A 17,992-nucleotide genomic window follows, 5' to 3' on the forward strand; every position below is an offset into this window, starting at 1 on the left:
TACAACAGCATAGTAATCGCACAATTGTGAAAACAGTAAAAACTGGAAAAAACTTATAGCTTTGATGACAAAAAGAATAACAGCACGGAAAGCCTCCATGACTACTTTTGAACTTAACGCTTTGTGCGCGTGTCGTCTCTGACCAATAGCTGAACGACCTCAGGGCGCGTGGCTTTGTTGACAGATTTTGGTCCACTTACTAAAATGTACAGTGTGAAAGCGAACCGCACCAAAATGAAAAAAAAAAAAAAAAAACATTTGGCTCGGACCAAAGCAAGTGAACTATCAAACTATCCTGGTCTGAATACACCCTTATTCCATTTTTAAAAAAAAAGTGTCCTGCATGTCTAATAAAAATCACCGATATTCACTTCACCTTCGACAAATAATTGTTAATTATTGGTATGTTGGACAGATTTCTTCATGTCTTTTAATTAAGCTGTCTGACTTTTCGCTTCCAAACACCAATCGTGAACCAACCACAACATGGATACTCCAATGAAATGAGTCTTTATTTCAAGGAAGGCACACAAGTTATAAACAGATTGAGGATATTTAGTAGATTTGAAGTCTTAAATTAAAAGCTTTTGATTCACATTACCAGACAAATACCGAATGTAACACTTCAGTCAGTCAAACCTTATATAAATTTATAAGGTCCATCAGTCCGGGGGGAGGGAGAGGGAGAGAGAGAGAGAGAGAGAGAGAGATATACACTTTACAGTAGAACACAATATGGTAGGTCTGGGCAATATGACGATACACAGTCAATATTGTCAAATTACGGGAACACAGTTTTCTTAAATAGAGTGCTAATATTTTTTTAACACGGACCAGGTCACTCCATGGTTATGAACAGTAATCAGTAGCAAACAGGATGTTATTTCTGTTGTTAATTAATATTTAACTTGGTTTTCCTTTTCCATGTTAAATTTCTTTCTTGAATTTAGATTATAAATTGCTGAAATCCGGTTTTTAAACTGCATGACTATTTTGTTGGCGCTTAAGTATTGCAATACATATTACATCAAGACAATATCTTCAAGTATCAGTATCGTGATTCTTTTTTTTTTTGCCATATCGCCCGACCTGATCACACAACCAGTGCTACACGTTCACAGGCGTTTCTTCATTAACGTCTCCTCAGAGTTAGTCATGCAGCTCTTCAGGAAAGTCCGACACCTGTTCGAATAATCTTCAGGACAGTCTCGGAACAGGCTCACGTGAGCCGGGGTGATGAAGTCGAAGCTTTCCACGCGCACCCCTTTCTCCTGCAGTGATTGAACCATCTTCTCCACATCTCTATGCCTGATCACTCGGTCCGCTCTGGAGTAGAGGTACATCTGAGGCCAAGGCGCCGGACTCTCCATCATGGCATCGTAGTGGTTCTTGTGGAAGTGCTTCGTCACGGGGTATAAGACAACTCTGAGCAGAAACACGGTCACAGCGAACAGAGCTAAGAGAAGACCACGCAGCACGGCGTTGACCTTTGTGCCCAGCGTGGTTTTGAGAGCTCGTAGGGCGCCAATGACGTTCTGGTTCCCTGGTGCGCTGTCCATCACTGAGCCCACGACATACAGCGAGCTCAAGTGCTTGTGGCTTTGCAGGAGCTCCACCAAGTAGCGGTAGAGCATGAAGCCGCCGTTGCTGAACACGTGGAAGAAGATCGGGTTGTTCTCCACTTCATAGTCGTAAAGGATTTCGAGCAGTTTCTGCGCTGTACTGCGGAGCTCATTATAGCCAAACGATTCAGAGATGAACACCGTCTTCAAGGGGGCTGTGTAGCGGACAGTAACACATCCCTGAAACGATGGCAGAAGAAACAGAAGACGGAGATTATAATGTGTACATATGAACAACAACAGAACTACAGTGCCTTGCAAAAGTATTCATCCTCCTTGGTGTTTGTCCTGTTTTGTCGCATTACAAAGCTGGAATTAAAATGGATTTGGGGGGGGATTAGCACCATTTGATTTGCACAACATGCTTACCACTTTAAAGGTGAAAATTGTTGTTTTATTGTGACACAAACAATAAAGATGAAAAAAAAAAACCCAGAAATCTGAAGTGTGCATAAGTATTAACACCCTTTCGTAGGAAGCCCCGCAGTAAGAGCTGGTCCAACCAATTCACTTCGTAAGTCACATAATTAGTTGATTAAGATCCACCTGTGTGCAATCAAAGTGTCACATGATGTCTGGATAAAATCAACCTGTTCTGGAAGGACCCTGACTCTGCTACACTACTAAGCAAGCGACATGAGAACCAAGCAGCACTCCAAACAGGTCAAAGTTGTGGAGAAGTACAGATCAGGGTTGGGTTATAAAAAATATCCCAAACTTTGAATATCCCAGGGAGCACCATTAAATCCATTATAGCAAAATGGAAAGAACATGGCACCACTACAAACCTGACAAGAGAAGGCCGCCCAGCGAAACTCACAGACCAGGCATTAATCAGAGATGCAACAAAGACACCAAAGATAACACCGAAGGTGCTGCAAAGAGCCACAGCGGAGATGGGAGTATCTGTCCATAGGACCACTTTAAGCTGTACACTCTACAGAGCAGGGCTTTATGGAAGAGTGGCCAGAAAAACGTCATTGCTTAAAAAATCATGTTTAGAGTTTGCCCAACAGCATGTGGCAGACTCCCCAAACACATGAAAGAAGATTCTCTGGTCAAATAAGACAAAAATTGAACTTTTGGGACATCATGGGAAATGCCATGTGTGGCGCAAACCCAACTCCCTGAGAACACCATTCTTATAGAGAAGCATGGTGGTGGCAGCATCATGCTATGGGGATGTTTTTCATCTGCAGGGACAGGAAAGCTGGTCAGGACTGAAGGAAAGATGGATGGCACTAAATACAGGGTAATTCTGGAGGAAAACCTGTTTGAGTCGGCCAGAGGTTTGAGACTGGGACGAAGGTTCACATTCCAGCAGGACAATGACCCTAAACATACTGCTAAAGCTACACTGGAGTGGTTTAAAGGAAAACATTTAAATGTCTTGGAATGGCCTAGTCAAAGCCCAGACCTCAATCCAATTAAGAATCCGTGGCATAACTTGAAGATTGCTGTACACCAACGCAACCCATCTAACTTGAAGGAGTTGGAGCAATTTTACCTTGAGGAATGGGCAAAAATCCCAGTAGCTAGATGTGCTAAGCTAATAGAGACATACCCCAAGAGACTCGCAGCTGGAATTGCAGCAAAAGGTGTCTCTACAAAGTATTGACTTTGGGGGGGGGGGGGGGGGTGAATACCTATACACACCAGATTTCTGGGGTTTTTTTTCCAATCTTAATTATTGTTTGTGTGTTAAATAAATAATTTAAAAAAAGTGCACCTTTAAAGTGGTAGGCATGTTGTGTAAATCAAATGGTGCTCACACCCCCAAAAATCCATTTTAATTCCAGCTTGTAATGCAACAAAACAGGACAAACACCAAGGAGGATGAATACTTTTGCAAGGATTCTGTAACTTGGGGGGGGTCGTCAAAGCTGAGAGCTTACTTGATCATTATAAATGGAGCTGTACTTTGAGAGATGTTTGTCTCGACAACCAGCCCAGCCTAAAAGGATAACGACTGGTTGCTTCAAGCCGCGCCAGTATCTCTCTAAAAGAAGAGAAGAGAACATCATAAGTGAAGGTGTGCAAAGCACAAGCAAAGATATTATGGTGACACGATATAAATGATCTGACTGGCCTTTTTATTATATGAGGTCACAGTAATGCAAAACCTTTTAGGCCTGTAACGACATGTAGTGCAATAATCAAAATCACAATACACATTTATGATGATTCAAGTCACTGACGTAAAAAGAATCCAGATTTTTATCAGGCTGTGTCATCTTAGTTTTTCCTACCTGTAATTACGTTGTTTAGACAGTCAAGGGCTTCATAATGTACAATAGCAGGAACACAGTGCTGTGGAAAAAATATTTGCCTCCTCCCCCACACTGATTTCTTCCATTTTCACTTATTTGTCACATTTAAAGGTAGACTGCCTTTCAGATTTTTCAAGTGTAGGTCATAAAAAGAATTTCTCCCAACACCCAATTATTTTTGTTTCGTGGACCGAAAGTTACTGAATTCAAATCACAGACTTCCAATTTTATTCATTTTTTTTTTAATAGAACAATTAATGAATTTCAGGCCACATGGCCCTAAATTCTCTGCTATTTTTTCCTGCTTCACCATGACCCAATATAAGACACTACGTCATGCATCACGTGGTGGGCTTTCCCTGTTCGCGCAAGGCATTGTGGGATACACATTTGAAACAGGAGAGAAAAATGGAGGACGCGAGTGTGCGAATGAAACGTGAAAGACTGACTACAGTAACGGAAAGCAAGAAGAAAAGGCATTATGTTGCAAAGGAAAGGAATTGCAGGACCAAACTAATAAATATCGGCAGTCAGTAAGCACCTCGGTGTGATCAGCTGTTTGTTTAGCGACAGAATGATGTAACTGTCAGTGCACAATCTATTACACTGTCAGTATCTAATATTAAAATTAGCTTGAGGACATGAAACATTTGTGACAAATATACAAAAACAGAACAAAATCAGGAAAGGGGCAAATACTTTTTCACAGCACTGTACGCCTTACTTCACCCTAGGTGGAAGTAATACCGTTCTAATACCACAAAAAAAAAAGACCTAAAATGGGAAAGAGCTGTTGTGTGATTGACTATACAAATAGATTTAATAAGAAATCCGAGCTCTCTCTCTACAGAAGGATAAAGAAAAGAGAGAAGCAAACGGAGGTAGTACAAATGTTCAGAAAAGTTTATTCAAAAAAGGCTGGAATATAAATAAATAAAAAGGAATATTTTAGTTAATAGGTCATTATATTTTACTCCAACCTTTGCAAAATGTTTGTAAATAATTATCGTTGTTGGTTATTAAGAAAATGAAACAAAAGGTTTAAGTTGATAAATAGGAAAATAAGTTTTTAATATTTTGGTAATAAAATTTTCTCCATTAAATATTTTGCCAAGTACTGTACATCATAGAAAAATCAAACCGTGAACCCAATATCTTGAATTGAATCATGAATCAGGTGAATCGTTACATACTTACTGCTTTAGATAAAGGGATGGTTCAAACACTTCAGTGTACACCATTGTTTAAAACGTAGTCAGACAGGATGACAGGTTTGGGTTCCAACATTCATTCGTTCATCTATCCATCTACAACAACTTTGAATATCCTGGTCAGGGTCATGGTGGATCCAGGGCCTATCTGAGGAACACTGGGCATAAGGCAGGGACACACCCTGATTGGTACACCAGTCTACTGCAGGGCACCATGTACACACATTCACACATTCATATGTGCATCAGTTGCCCCCTAAAAATGAAAAGTTCCTCCGATCATGATGCATTTTTGTTTTTATGTTCCTTTTGGTAAGAAAACACACTGGGTGAAATATTTTGACAAAATTCAAAAGTTTAATGGTGGCACCAGGAGCTCAAAGTTATGGAAAAAGCTGCTATTTTATGACAAAATTTCGATCACTTTTCATGAAACATTATGGCACCTTATAGAGTATACCAAATATCTTAGATACACATTTTTAGTCCATATTCTAAATATATTATCAAGCACAGTTTGAGTTTTAGCTGTTCATTGAATCATTGTTCAACTACTTTTAAACAATACAAATGTATTATGAATCACATTAATGCTTCTCAATCCCTTGCAAAGGTTCTTAACATGTTCTCTGGGTTACAAGAAATCAATAAATGGAGTCCAACATTGTGATTCAAACCTTACGCGAAAACATAAAATAAGTGTTTTTTGGCAAAAAAAAAAAATGAACCTCATGGTGCCACCATTAGGCTTTTGAATATGGTCAAAACATTTCAGAGCCTAATCTAGGAATTTGAAAATAGGGGACAGATCCCTCACTAGTTGTAGAAACAGGGGACAGAAAATATTAACATGGGTAAAAATATCCCTCATTTGTTCCAGTTAGTGGGGACAGAAAAAATAAGTAATACATTGGTAGATATTTTCAAGAGTACATCTATAAACAGAACAGTTTTATTAATCTTTATTTTTAGAATATCATTAACATAATACTAAATTGAACTTTCAACAAGAAAAATTAAACAAATTACTCAAAAAAAAAAACTAGCAATCATGTAGAATGTGTAAGATTACCAGGACTACAAAAATGCAGAAAAATAGGCTTTACTTATCCAAATGCTCCTGTTGGTTCAAAAGTTAAAGTGCAGAGAACCTCACAGCACAACATGAAGTTCCCTTAAAATATAATATAAATGCCTCAGCTTTCACGGAAGAAAAAAAAACTATTAAATACTAGTACTGTGTGCAGGCAGTCTCTCCTGAAGACTAAATTAAACAATAATTATAAACTAATAAAATAAATGGCTCAGGCTTCATAGAAGAAAAAAAACAATTTGAACAGAATCTCACAGTATGATGCTGAAGCTGCCTAAACAATGGAAAATAAAATACCATTTTGGCAAAAATGTTGGCATCCATTAATTTCTTGTATTAAGTAAAAAAAAAAATTAAGTGCACACAGTCCTTCACTGTAAACATAACACTTTCAGTGACAGAATTTAAGCCTACATAAACACTGACTCGCACATCATGCAATGTTGCCAGATACTGCTGACGTTTTCCAGCTTAAATATGTTCAAAACCCGCCAAAATGCACTTAAAACCGCCCAATCTGGCAACACTGCGCACATGCTGCTTCTCTTGAACGTATACACGGAAGTAAGGTGGAAGGTAGTTTGTCGACGTCACTGCAAGACGACGCCAACGATTGGATAAAATAGTTCACAAAACTGTTTTACCCGTTAAATAAACCATTCGGAATACTTCGGTCCTTTCCAATATTTTCCGATTGGTGTGTAAACAACGCTATATTTACTGCAGTGCTTGCTAGCTGGTGCTGACAAATTGATACGCACAAGATTCAGTAAAACGCGACTACACGCTCTCTACTTATAAATGCGCGACAAAATGAATAGATACGCGACATCACTCTCGCGCCCAAAAAGTGGATGTGCGACAGACGGATTTAAAAAAAAAAAAAAAACACGTATTATCGTGTATTACGCGCCCTAGATTAGGCTCTGAATTTTACAGGATGTCTTTATTGGTGAAAAGGAACACCCAAACAAAAATGCATCAGATTTTATGAAAATGAGGGCAACTGATGCACCCTATCTAACACTACTAGAGATCAATATTAATTAGTTCTTATGTCCAATAATATTTGATGGTAACTATATAGTAATGATGTAAAGTGAAAGCGCTGGTTCACTGCTGTCCACCAGGCACCCAGCAGAGTCACACCATAATAAATATGTCGTGTTGTTTCTGGCACATGGCCTGCGGTGTCAAAGAAAGGAATAAATATGTATTCATAACTGTGATGCGCATCTCATTATTACTATCACAAGACAATGCAATCATTTGATGTGAAATACACGACACAATTTGATGGTTCATTACATTATAGGCATTTACCAGACACTCTTATCCAGACCAATGTACAACATCCCCAGAGCAGCCTGGGGAGCAGTTTGGGGTTACATACAGGGTTCTCCACTTTTCAAAAATAAAAAGGTGATGGCGGGGGTTTGGGGGCCGCCTAGACCCCCAACGGGGTCCGGGGGACAAAGTCCCCCTGAAGCTGACGGACATTGGGCTTTTTTGACAGTGAAACTGGCCAATTAATGGATAGGAAATGCTAAATCATTGTTAATCATTTTACAAAAAATTAACACATTACTACTGTACATATCTTTACTGTCAATGTGAGACTCATTTGACATTTCAGTTGAGACTGATGTGCCTGTTGCGCATCCCTGAATTAATTATATTTTCTGTGTGTGAAAAATAAATGAACTTCCATGCATAAACAAAATACCCAATTACAATAAATGCATACACTTTTTACAATACACAATGTTAATTGGGTGAAACCGCTCTAATCCGTGCCCGAGACTGGCACTACAAAACCACCCCGGCCTCCATAGTTCGGGTCCTTTGACCCAGGAACCCGGAAGTCCTGCAGGAAACGACCACAGTGAAGCAACAGGAAAATGCAGCTCTCGCCGACACAATCACAGATCTCATCTCATCTCATTATCTCTAGCCGCTTTATCCTTCTACAGGGTTGCAGGCAAGCTGGAGCCTATCCCAGCTGACTACGGGCGAAAGGCGGGGTACACCCTGGACAAGTCGCCAGGTCATCACAGGGCTGACACATAGACACAGACAACCATTCACACTCACATTCACACCTACGGTCAATTTAGAGTCACCAGTTAACCTAACCTGCATGTCTTTGGACTGTGGGGGAAACCGGAGCACCCGGAGGAAACCCACGCGGACACGGGGAGAACATGCAAACTCCACACAGAAAGGCCCTCGCCGGCCCCGGGGCTCGAACCCAGGACCTTCTTGCTGTGAGGCGACAGCGCTAACCACTACACCACCGTGCCGCCCACAATCACAGATGTGTAAAATAAAAGACCTGAACTTAACTAGTGTGTGTGTGCTGTTATATGATTTCTGTAACTGTATACGATCAGAAAAGACGATAGATGCGTAACTGTTGCACAATAACGCTACAAACACCCGCAAAGTTATTTAACTGCTGGCTAGCTGCAGCTTGTAGCTTCCAACTTTCCTATGTGTCAGTATAGTGTAATGTAACGCATGGATAGACCTCAATCTGCAGAGCTCTGGGTCACAATCTGTATGCAGCCGGTTGGATGGTTTTCTATTGCAATCGTGTGGCCACTTCAGGTAGCCCTGTACGCATTCGTTTAATGGTCTTCTGCGTGTTAAATAGTTACAAAATTATAATAAAGCGAATACTTTACGATTTATTTGGTGTATACTGATGAAGTTACATTTTGTTTTTTTTTCTTGGCCAAGGGAAAGGCGGTGGGCCAGAATTATAACGTGGTGGTGCGCTACTTTAAAGTACGTATCATAGGTAAATTCAGGAGCAAGATCAATGTAATTCTCCTATTTTACATTAAACTTTGGTCAAATATCTGTCACATTCTCTGCAATTTTTTTACCTTGCGCAATACCAGAAAAATTCAGTTGAAATCAAGCCGTTTGAGGCGAATTTGTCCGCCTCTGAAAAAACTTGGCATTTGGATTTCCCGGCAAACATTGATTTTCGTGACGTCGCGTGCGGGACGCCTCCCTCTGAATCCTACGTCAGCGCTGGTTTGTTTATGAGAAAACGACCTGGTGGTTTTCTGCAAATTTCTTCAACGTTATCGCGTAATTATTAAAATGGTTAACAGATGTATCGTCGGAGGGTGTAGCAACACCAATCTTGATGGGATTAGTACTCATCGTTTCCCAAAAGACCGGGCAATGAGAGAGAAATGGGAGCGCTTGGTCTACACAGGCTGTGCACTGAAACCGTGCGGAGCTCGCGCAGCCTGCTGGCGCTTCCGCAGGTGACGTCACAAATCTGGCTCCAGACTCCCTTGGGATTTTTCCAGACGGGTTTTGTCATTTTATTTTTTTCTGCTGTAGACAGATGGCCTTAAACTACCCTTCTGGATGAGTGTGTAAAGGGACATACTTTCATACAAAAAAAAAAAAAAAACGAAATTGGTCCAGAATATGCACTTTAAAAGCGCCTGTGGAGAACACTGACGTGCCTTGCTCAAGGGCCCTTCAACCATTCCTGCTGGACTAGGGAATCGAACCAGTGACCTTTTGGTCCCAAAGCTGCTTCTCTAACCATTGGGCCATGGCTTCTTCTGTATGCTATAATAATATTATTCATCTCATCTCATTATCTGTAGCTGCTTTATCCTGTTCTACAGGGTCGCAGGCGGGCTGGAGCCTATCCCAGCTGACTACGGGCGAAAGGCGGGGTACACCCTGGACAAGTCGCCAGGTCATCACAGGGCTGACACATAGACACAGACAACCATTCACACTCACATTCACACCTACGGTCAATTTAGAGTCACCAGTTAACCTAACCTGCATGTCTTTGGACTGTGGGGGAAACCGGAGCACCCGGAGGAAACCCACGTGGACACGGGGAGAACATGCAAACTCCACACAGAAAGGCCCTCGCCGGCCACGGGGCTCGAACCCGGACCTTCTTGCTGTGAGGTGACAGCGCTAACCACTACACCACCGTGCCGCCCACTATTATTCATATGCTACAATATTATTTATTAATTAGTTACTCTATTCAGGGTGTTTTTGTGACTTGGCAAATATTTTACTCAGGAGCTCTGCTTTTCTCCAGCACCTAAAGATCTCTAGAAGAAGAATAACTACATGAACGTGCAGGTGTTCCTAATAAAGTGAACGCTGAGTGTTTACATTACCCCAGGAGGGTAAACCCTATGAACACAAAACTAAGTGCCAGTATAGCACATATACCAACACATTACTCTATAAAAACTTTAAAAACACTTAACCTAACTGAACAACATTAAACAGTAAAAATGTTCATAAAATATAACTAAAAAAATAATAAATAAAGTCAGCCGCACAGGATCATGGGTATGCCAATTAGTGCCTGATTTACCACAGAGCAACGCGAGACACTTTAACACACAACAAAGCCGGTAGAAGAGCTAAACTAGTTTAATCAGTCAAGATATTTCTACCAAATTTAGGGCCTGTTAAAATAAGTGATGTGTTGGTGCTGTTATTATGGACTATTGTGTTTAATTATTAACTTTAAAAGCATTACTTATTTACATAGCTAATTAATAATTAATAAGCAACCTGCCATTCTGGCCATGAATTTAGGACCTTTTCCCTCCATGGGTCCGTCTCAGAAACTGGTCTCTCATTTGGGACATTATGGTCAAAATTTTTTTTTTTCTAATTTTACTTTTTTTTTTTGCATTTACCTAACACACAATGTTTCTTTTGTCACGTTTAATAAGAATAAAGATAGTATCTTGCTTTATCTGGCCTCCACTGTGGAACATTTTTTGGATTACAATTCAAATGTTTTTGTAAAATTGATTTCCATATAAAATAACTCCATCATGAAGAATTAAAGCCCCTCCTTCACAGATGAGTGAAAATATTGAATAAATTTCCTCTTTTTGATTGCTTGGGTTAAAAATGCCAAGTTATGAGGACTGAATTGATTATTGACTTAAATATGAATAATATGATACATTTTGGGGATTTGATGTGGCGAAATAGGACACAATGGAAAAATCAAGAACACACCGGAAAGATGAGAATAATGGCGCTGGTAAAAAAAACAGCGACTGTACCGGCTGAAGGTCGCGCGGGTCTCTGCTGCAGCGCGCGAGCAACGCGACATCACTACCGCACCGGACGGAGCACGAGGCGGGGGCGGGGCAAAACGACTGGCCGTAGATTCTATCAAAAGTTCGATCTAAATTGACCATGGTTGCAAAATATTGGCCAAAAATACGCAAACACTACGAAATATGAAAGTAAGATGAAAAAGTAACATTCTGTTGCCTTATACTGCAAGACTAAAACAATAAAACTGTCAAAACTCACCTTTTCAGTGATAACGTCCGAACAGATCACCCGCGTAACAAAGACCGCAAATGGAAGCACGATCAACTTCTAACTGTTGGAGTGGAAAATTCCATTCTACACATGCAAATTGTTAATGTGTGTCCTTCCCCGCACACAAATAACACGCTACGGTAAGAAACAGACCACAACTCATTTTATAGCTCAGAAATTCATACAAGACCAGCTACCATCGTAACATATTCTGTAAGAAACATATTCTATACCGAACTTTCAGCTTTCATTTTAAAAAACAAAATCACAGATTTACCTATAGCTAAATTTTTATATGGCATAGTGATTTTAAGTTACTACTTTTGGTGAGGTAGTGACCTTGACCCTGAGGCTTTCCGTTGAGATCGAAACACACGATGGTATTGGTTTTGGGTCTGCGGAAAATGGAGTTACAACGGTGATCAAATATTTTGCATGATGTTTTATTACGGTTATGATTATTCTGTGAGCACACCAATCCTTAGGTATATAAAGTTACAACTTAAAATACAATTAGTGATAACTGTAGACTTTTCAGTGGACTACAACCTTTTTAAGGGACATTCCACCGAATGGGTGCCATTTGCTTGTTATACCACTCCCAAATTAAACTTTATTTGTTATATCTTTTCAACACTGATTATAATAACACACATATTTAACTAGGGCGGCACGGTGGTGTAGTGGTTAGCGCTGTCACCTCACAGAAAGAAGGTCCAGGTTCGAGCCCCAGGGCCAGCGAGGGCCTTTCTGTGAGGAGTATGCATGTTCTCCCCGTGTCCACGTGGGTTTCCTCCGGGTGCTCCGGTTTCCCCCACAGTCCAAAGACATGCAGGTTAGGTTAACTGGTGACTCTAAATTGACTGTAGGTGTGAATGTGAGTGTGAATGGTTGTCGGTGTCTATGTGTCAGCCCTGTGATGACCTGGCGACTTGTCCAGGGTGTACCCCGCCTTTCGCCCGTACTCAGCTGGGATAGGCTCCAGCTTGCCTGCAACCCTGTAGAACAGGATAAAGCGGCTAGAGATAATGAGATGAGATGAGATGACATATTTAACTATTCAAAATGTGTATTGGTCAACCTCAGGCTACGTTACAAGGTTTGGAAGTCAAAGATGGCTGCATTTTTTTTCAGTCCTATTAACAAAACTCTGAAAGTAACAGGACTGAGTTTTTAACCTAGGATTAGCTAATACATGGAATTAAGCCACATGGCGTCATCGCTAACAGCATGACCACACTTAGCACATTCTAGTGATTTACCAAAAATCTGTATTTTTAAAATAAACAAATATCATCTAAGAAATAATTTAAGTAACAGGACAGTATGTTGACATTGACCTTATCAGTCAAAGTTAAAAAAAAAAAAAAAATCAAACATACAGAAAAGTAAATGAGAGAACTAACTTTTGGTCTTCCCATGGCCTTCAGAAGACACACCTGATGTAACTTCCTGTTGAGCATGTGATTTATGGAATGTTCCAAATTTGTCAGATGGGGTAATATGTTTGGGTAACAGGACTGAGTGAAAACCCAGGGACACGACTAAAATGTGTATTTTAACTAAAGATATTGTGGATTTCTTATGAAAAAAATATATTTAAACCATGGATAGGATATGGAGTCACACAAGAGTGCAAAAGAAACACGGTTTCTGAAGGATTTTAATCATAATATTTCATAGTTAAGTATAAAGTTAGAGTGCGGGGACAGGTAACATATGCTATTTTTCAGTGTTTTAGGTAGTTTTTATTAATCCTTACAATTATATATCTTAAATTTGAAATCAGATCAATGTGCAGGACATTCTGTGTAATAAGGAAATGTATTTTAAAGTAAATTTTTATGTGCATTTATAGATATTTTCTAAATGGCACCGATTCGGTGGAATGGCTCTTAAGGGAATGCGATGTAGTCAACCGTTTATCATGTCCCAGATCAAGCTGCCATTTTTCCACAAATTTGCAGAATTTTTGCCAAATTCTGAATAGAGTATTCACATCAAAGGTTTAGTTTTATCTGTATTATTTCTTCCATCATTTTATTTCAAATTAAAACCAACATCACCATTCAAAACCATATAGTTCAGGGCTTTTCAAAGTGTGGGGTGCCAGAGTTCTTCGGGGGGGGCGCAACGTGAGGAAAAATAAACCAGAATAAGTTACTATTGCGGACATTTAGCGAACTTCAGCTAGCGTTTGCCAGAGACAAAATGGATCGATTTTTGGTACCTAAAGCTGCAGTGAGTGAGGAGACAGAGTCTGGGCCAAGCAAAAAAAGAAGGAAGTATGACCACAATTATTTAAAGTTTGGATTTTCATGGACTGGATCTGAAGATGCTCCACTGCCACAGTGTGTTGTCTGCCAAGAGGTGCTAGCTAACGATGCTATGAGATGTTTAAAATGTGTAAAACAAGATGCTTCAAAAAAGGACAGATGTTTCAAATGTGTAAAAAAGGTTTTAAAAAGCACAGGTGTAAAAAAAAATGATGTTTTAAAAAAGCACAGATGTGTAAAAAAGATGTTTTAAAAAAGCACAAATGTTTAAAATGTGTAAAAAAGATGTTTAAAAAAAAGCACAGATGTTTAAAATGTGTAAAAAAAAAAAGATGTTTTAAAAAAAATGCAGATGTTTAAAATGTGTAAAACTAGATGCTTCAAAAAAGGACAGATGTTTCAAATGTGTAAAAAAGGTTTTAAAAAGCACAGACGTTTAAAATGTGTAAAAAAAAGATGTTTTAAAAAAGCACACAGATGTTTAAAATGTGTAAAAAAAGATGTTTTAAAAAAGCACAGATGTTTAAAATGTTTTTAAAAAAGCAGAGGTTTAAAATGTGTAGAAAAAGATGTTTTAAAAAAAGCAATGTTTAAAATGTGTAAAAGATGTTTTAAAAAGCACAGATGTTTAAAATGTGTAAAACAAGATGTTTTTAAAAAAAGCACAGATGTTTAAAATGCGTAAAAAAGGTTTTAAAAAGCACAGATGTTTCAAATCTGTAAAAAAGAGGTTTTAAAAAGCACAGATGTTTAAAATGTGTAAAACAAGATGTTTTTTTAAAAAAAGCACGTTTAAAATGTGTAAAAAAAAAAGATGCTTTAAAAAGCACATGTTTAAAATGTGTGAAAAAGGGGTTTAAAAAAAAGCACAGTTTCAAATGTGTAAAAAAAGAGGTTTTAAAAAGCACAATGTGTAAAAGAGGTTTTTAAAAAAAGCACAGATGTTTAAAATGTGTGAGTGATTCCACGCTTATGGGTACTGAAATGGGGACATGAACTTATTTTTAAAAATTCACCTAAAACCATTTCTTTTTTTACCATCAGGTCACAAAGCATGTAATCTTTAATGAATGATATGTTAAAAGATAACTTTAATTTTCTGAGATGTAATAAAAACATTTATATGCCAGTGTCAGAACGTAACAGAAGTGTTGTGGACATATATATTCTCAATTTTAACAATGTAGAATTACTTTTTGAAACATAGGAAGGTGATGTTTTAGCAAATATAATGAATAAACATGTGTAGTAGAATAAACATACACATTCTTTCAATAAGATTAACATGGTATAGAGCTAGATTGTAATTAATTTGTAACAGACGCGAGATGGACAATCGTAACAGAAGTAATGTAACAGACATCATTTTGGAACTCATAGGCTTGACTTTGGCATATAAATATGTTTTTATTACATCTCAGAAAATTAAAGTTATCTTTTAACAGATCATTCATTAAAGATTACATGTTTTGTGACCTGATGGTAAAAAAAGAAATGGTTTTAGGTGAATTTTTAAAAATAAGTTCATGTCCCCATTTCAGTACCCATAAGCGTGGAATCACTCGTGTAAAAAAAATGTTTTTAAAGAAGCACAGATGTTTCAAATGTGTAAAAGAAAAAAATAAAAATGTGTACAACAACCATTTTTTTTTAAATACGGGGCGCTGTTGTTTATTTGCTCTCTGGGGGGGGGGGGGGCTGACTCTCCCACACTTTGAAAGCCCCGGGCTAGTGTACTGACTGTGAGTGTATTTAGTGGGGACCCCCACAGTACCCAGTTTCTGAGACAGACCCCCATACATTTAGATCTCAGGGTTCACATTTCACTGTGTTTTACAAAATCAGTGCTTTTTCATGAGAAGAAAAGCTGAAATTATGAAACCAAGCGCTGGAAATGTTGACTGTATAATGACGGAATTGTAAAAGATGCCATTACGCTGTAACACAATAACCGGCGCCATTGAATAGAGGCGGAACTTGCTATTGTGTTAGCCTGCGAGCTAAAGCTAGTATATCCTAGTCTGACTTACCTGACAGCTCGGGCTCCGGAAAAACTATGTTGTAATCCATACCATCATCTCCCATATTGAGCCGTTTTATTATCCCTCTCGTCTAACTGCCATTAATATGAAAACAAGCCTCAGCTTCACTCCGACCTCTCTGATGGACAGAGTGACAGCCAAAGACTCAAACAGAGTTTTTCTTTACACTTCCGGTTAACATCTCGGGCTCAATCCTGATTAGCTCCCTATTTTACAAATAGTGCACTACATAACCGGTATTTTATACACTATTCAGTGCACGTGTATAGGCAGCAGAGAGCCATTCGGGACACAACCTTAGTTTCAATTAAAAATTAAACTCGAAATGGGTTGTTTTACAATCAGGGTACGCAAGCTAAAAATCACATTTAACACTTATTATCTTCAATATCAAAAGGCTTGACTAAATAAACTTGGTTGTTTATTGTTGCCCTGTGATAGCTCTATTTACCATGCAAAAAAAAAAATTTGGTGATAAGGTTATTTTTGGTGAATGTATGGCAATATATGTCATATTTAGCAAAATTACTCGTGTCATTTAGAAAAAGTGCTTTTTTTTTACCACAGGTAGCTCCAAAAGGGATGCACTTAAATCATTCTTTATACCATAAAACAAATATTTAGTTCCATATCATTGGAAACATAGTTAAGTTTTAATGTTGAATGCCAATAAGTTTTCAGACTATTTTGATCAAATTAGTATGTAATTGTGTCAAAAAAAAAAGTCCTCTCCGAGACAGCTAATTTTTCAATATAAAATAACATATCTAAAATGATTATCTTCATCCTAAAATGTGGTCAAGATATTGAGACAACTAACACAAAGCTTACAGCCTTCTATTTAAAAGCACTGTGGAAGTAGTGGATTCTGAATTGTCAAAAAAAAAAAGTCCTCTCCGAGAATCACTTCATTTGTTTCTCCCAGCCCTGCTTAAAGCTACACTTAATCTTGTTATAATACAAACTATTACACATGCCTATCTGTTCTTTAACTTGTCCTTCACTTAAAAACTGGTACAAGAACCAGTTTGAATCAATTTGAATTTTGGACCCCTGTGACACAAACTTTGTACCCTGATTGTAAAACAACCCAAATGTAAAATGCAAGTAACCTCGTTATATTTAATAATTTAGGCCTGTGCACGTCGTATAAAGAATAACTGAATTCCTCAAGAAAAGAAAAAAATCCATTTTCACAGTGAAACCTTTGTGAGCCGACAGTAATCATGTAATGGTGATGTATGATGTTAATTTGGAGAAATAGTATGATTTTATAATCGAGACAAACATAATGTAAAAAAAAACAAAAAACATACATTAGACTTAAAGGTGCAGTAGTCGATTTTTTTATTTAGTATTACAAATAATCTGGAAAACATGTAGAAGATGATTTATAAAAGCAATGGCATAAAAACAAACAAAAAACACTTATGCAGCTGAAAAAGCCGTTTAGGCGCACAGCTTATTTGTGTTTACACTGGCTTCCTGTCAGTCCTTTTGTAGACACGCCCCCATGACCCTTAACTCCGCCCACTAGGGGTTTTTGCACATATTTTTATTTACTTTGTTTATTTTGTTTATTTTCTATTTTGTTGGTACAGGCAAATATGTTTAATTACTTGTGTTCAGGAGTATGTGATTTAAAAATAGTAAATAAAAAGTATAATAATAAAGATAAATAAAATATATATACACACACAGGAAGTAAATCTAATCTCATCTCATTATCTCTAGCCGCTTTATCCTGTTCTACAGGGTCACAGGCAAGCTGGAGCCTATCCCAGCTGACTACGGGCGAAAGGCGGGGTACACCCTGGACAAGTCGCCAGGTCATCACAGGGCTGACACATAAACACAGACAACCATTCACACTCATGGTCAATTTTAGAGTCACCAGTTAACCTAACCTGCATGTCTTTGGACTGTGGGGGGAAACCGGAGCAAACCCACGCGGACACAGGGAGAACATGCAAACTCCACACAGAAAGGCCCTCGCCAGCCACGGGGCTCGAACCCGGACCTTCTTGCTGTGAGGCGACAGCGCTAACCACTACACCACCGTGCCGCCACAGGAAGTAAATAGTAAATAGTATTATTAATTAATTGGAAAGGGGGTAGGA

The 17,992-nt window shown here is 38.6% G+C and overlaps 1 protein-coding gene across 1 annotated transcript; it reads right to left on the minus strand.

Annotated features, from left to right (window-relative positions):
* Positions 1 to 494: 494 nt before the first annotated feature.
* tmem53 (transmembrane protein 53) lies at positions 495 to 16,043 on the minus strand. The gene is made up of 3 exons (XM_060931518.1): positions 15,861 to 16,043; positions 3,518 to 3,621; positions 495 to 1,802 (listed from the first exon to the last, which is right to left on the minus strand). The coding sequence occupies exons 1-3, from the start codon at positions 15,913 to 15,915 to the stop codon at positions 1,116 to 1,118; spliced, it is 846 nt and encodes a 281-aa protein (XP_060787501.1). The 5' UTR covers positions 15,916 to 16,043; the 3' UTR covers positions 495 to 1,115.
* Between the last annotated feature and the right edge of the window lie 1,949 nt (positions 16,044 to 17,992).

The sequence above is a fragment of the Neoarius graeffei genome, chromosome 1, assembly GCF_027579695.1.
Source record: "Neoarius graeffei isolate fNeoGra1 chromosome 1, fNeoGra1.pri, whole genome shotgun sequence".
NCBI lineage: Eukaryota > Metazoa > Chordata > Actinopteri > Siluriformes > Ariidae > Neoarius > Neoarius graeffei.

Excerpts from the sequence above, each read along its gene's own strand:
- tmem53 (XM_060931518.1), bottom strand. The coding sequence starts at position 15,915 with ATGGGAGATGATGGTATGGATTACAACATAGTTTTTCCGGAGCCCGAG. Across the intron at positions 3,622-15,860 it reads TCCGGAGCCCGAGCTGTCAG|AGAGATACTGGCGCGGCTTG; the intron begins GTAAGTCAGACT and ends CTCTTCTTTTAG. Across the intron at positions 1,803-3,517 it reads GCTCCATTTATAATGATCAA|GGATGTGTTACTGTCCGCTA; the intron begins GTAAGCTCTCAG and ends CCATCGTTTCAG.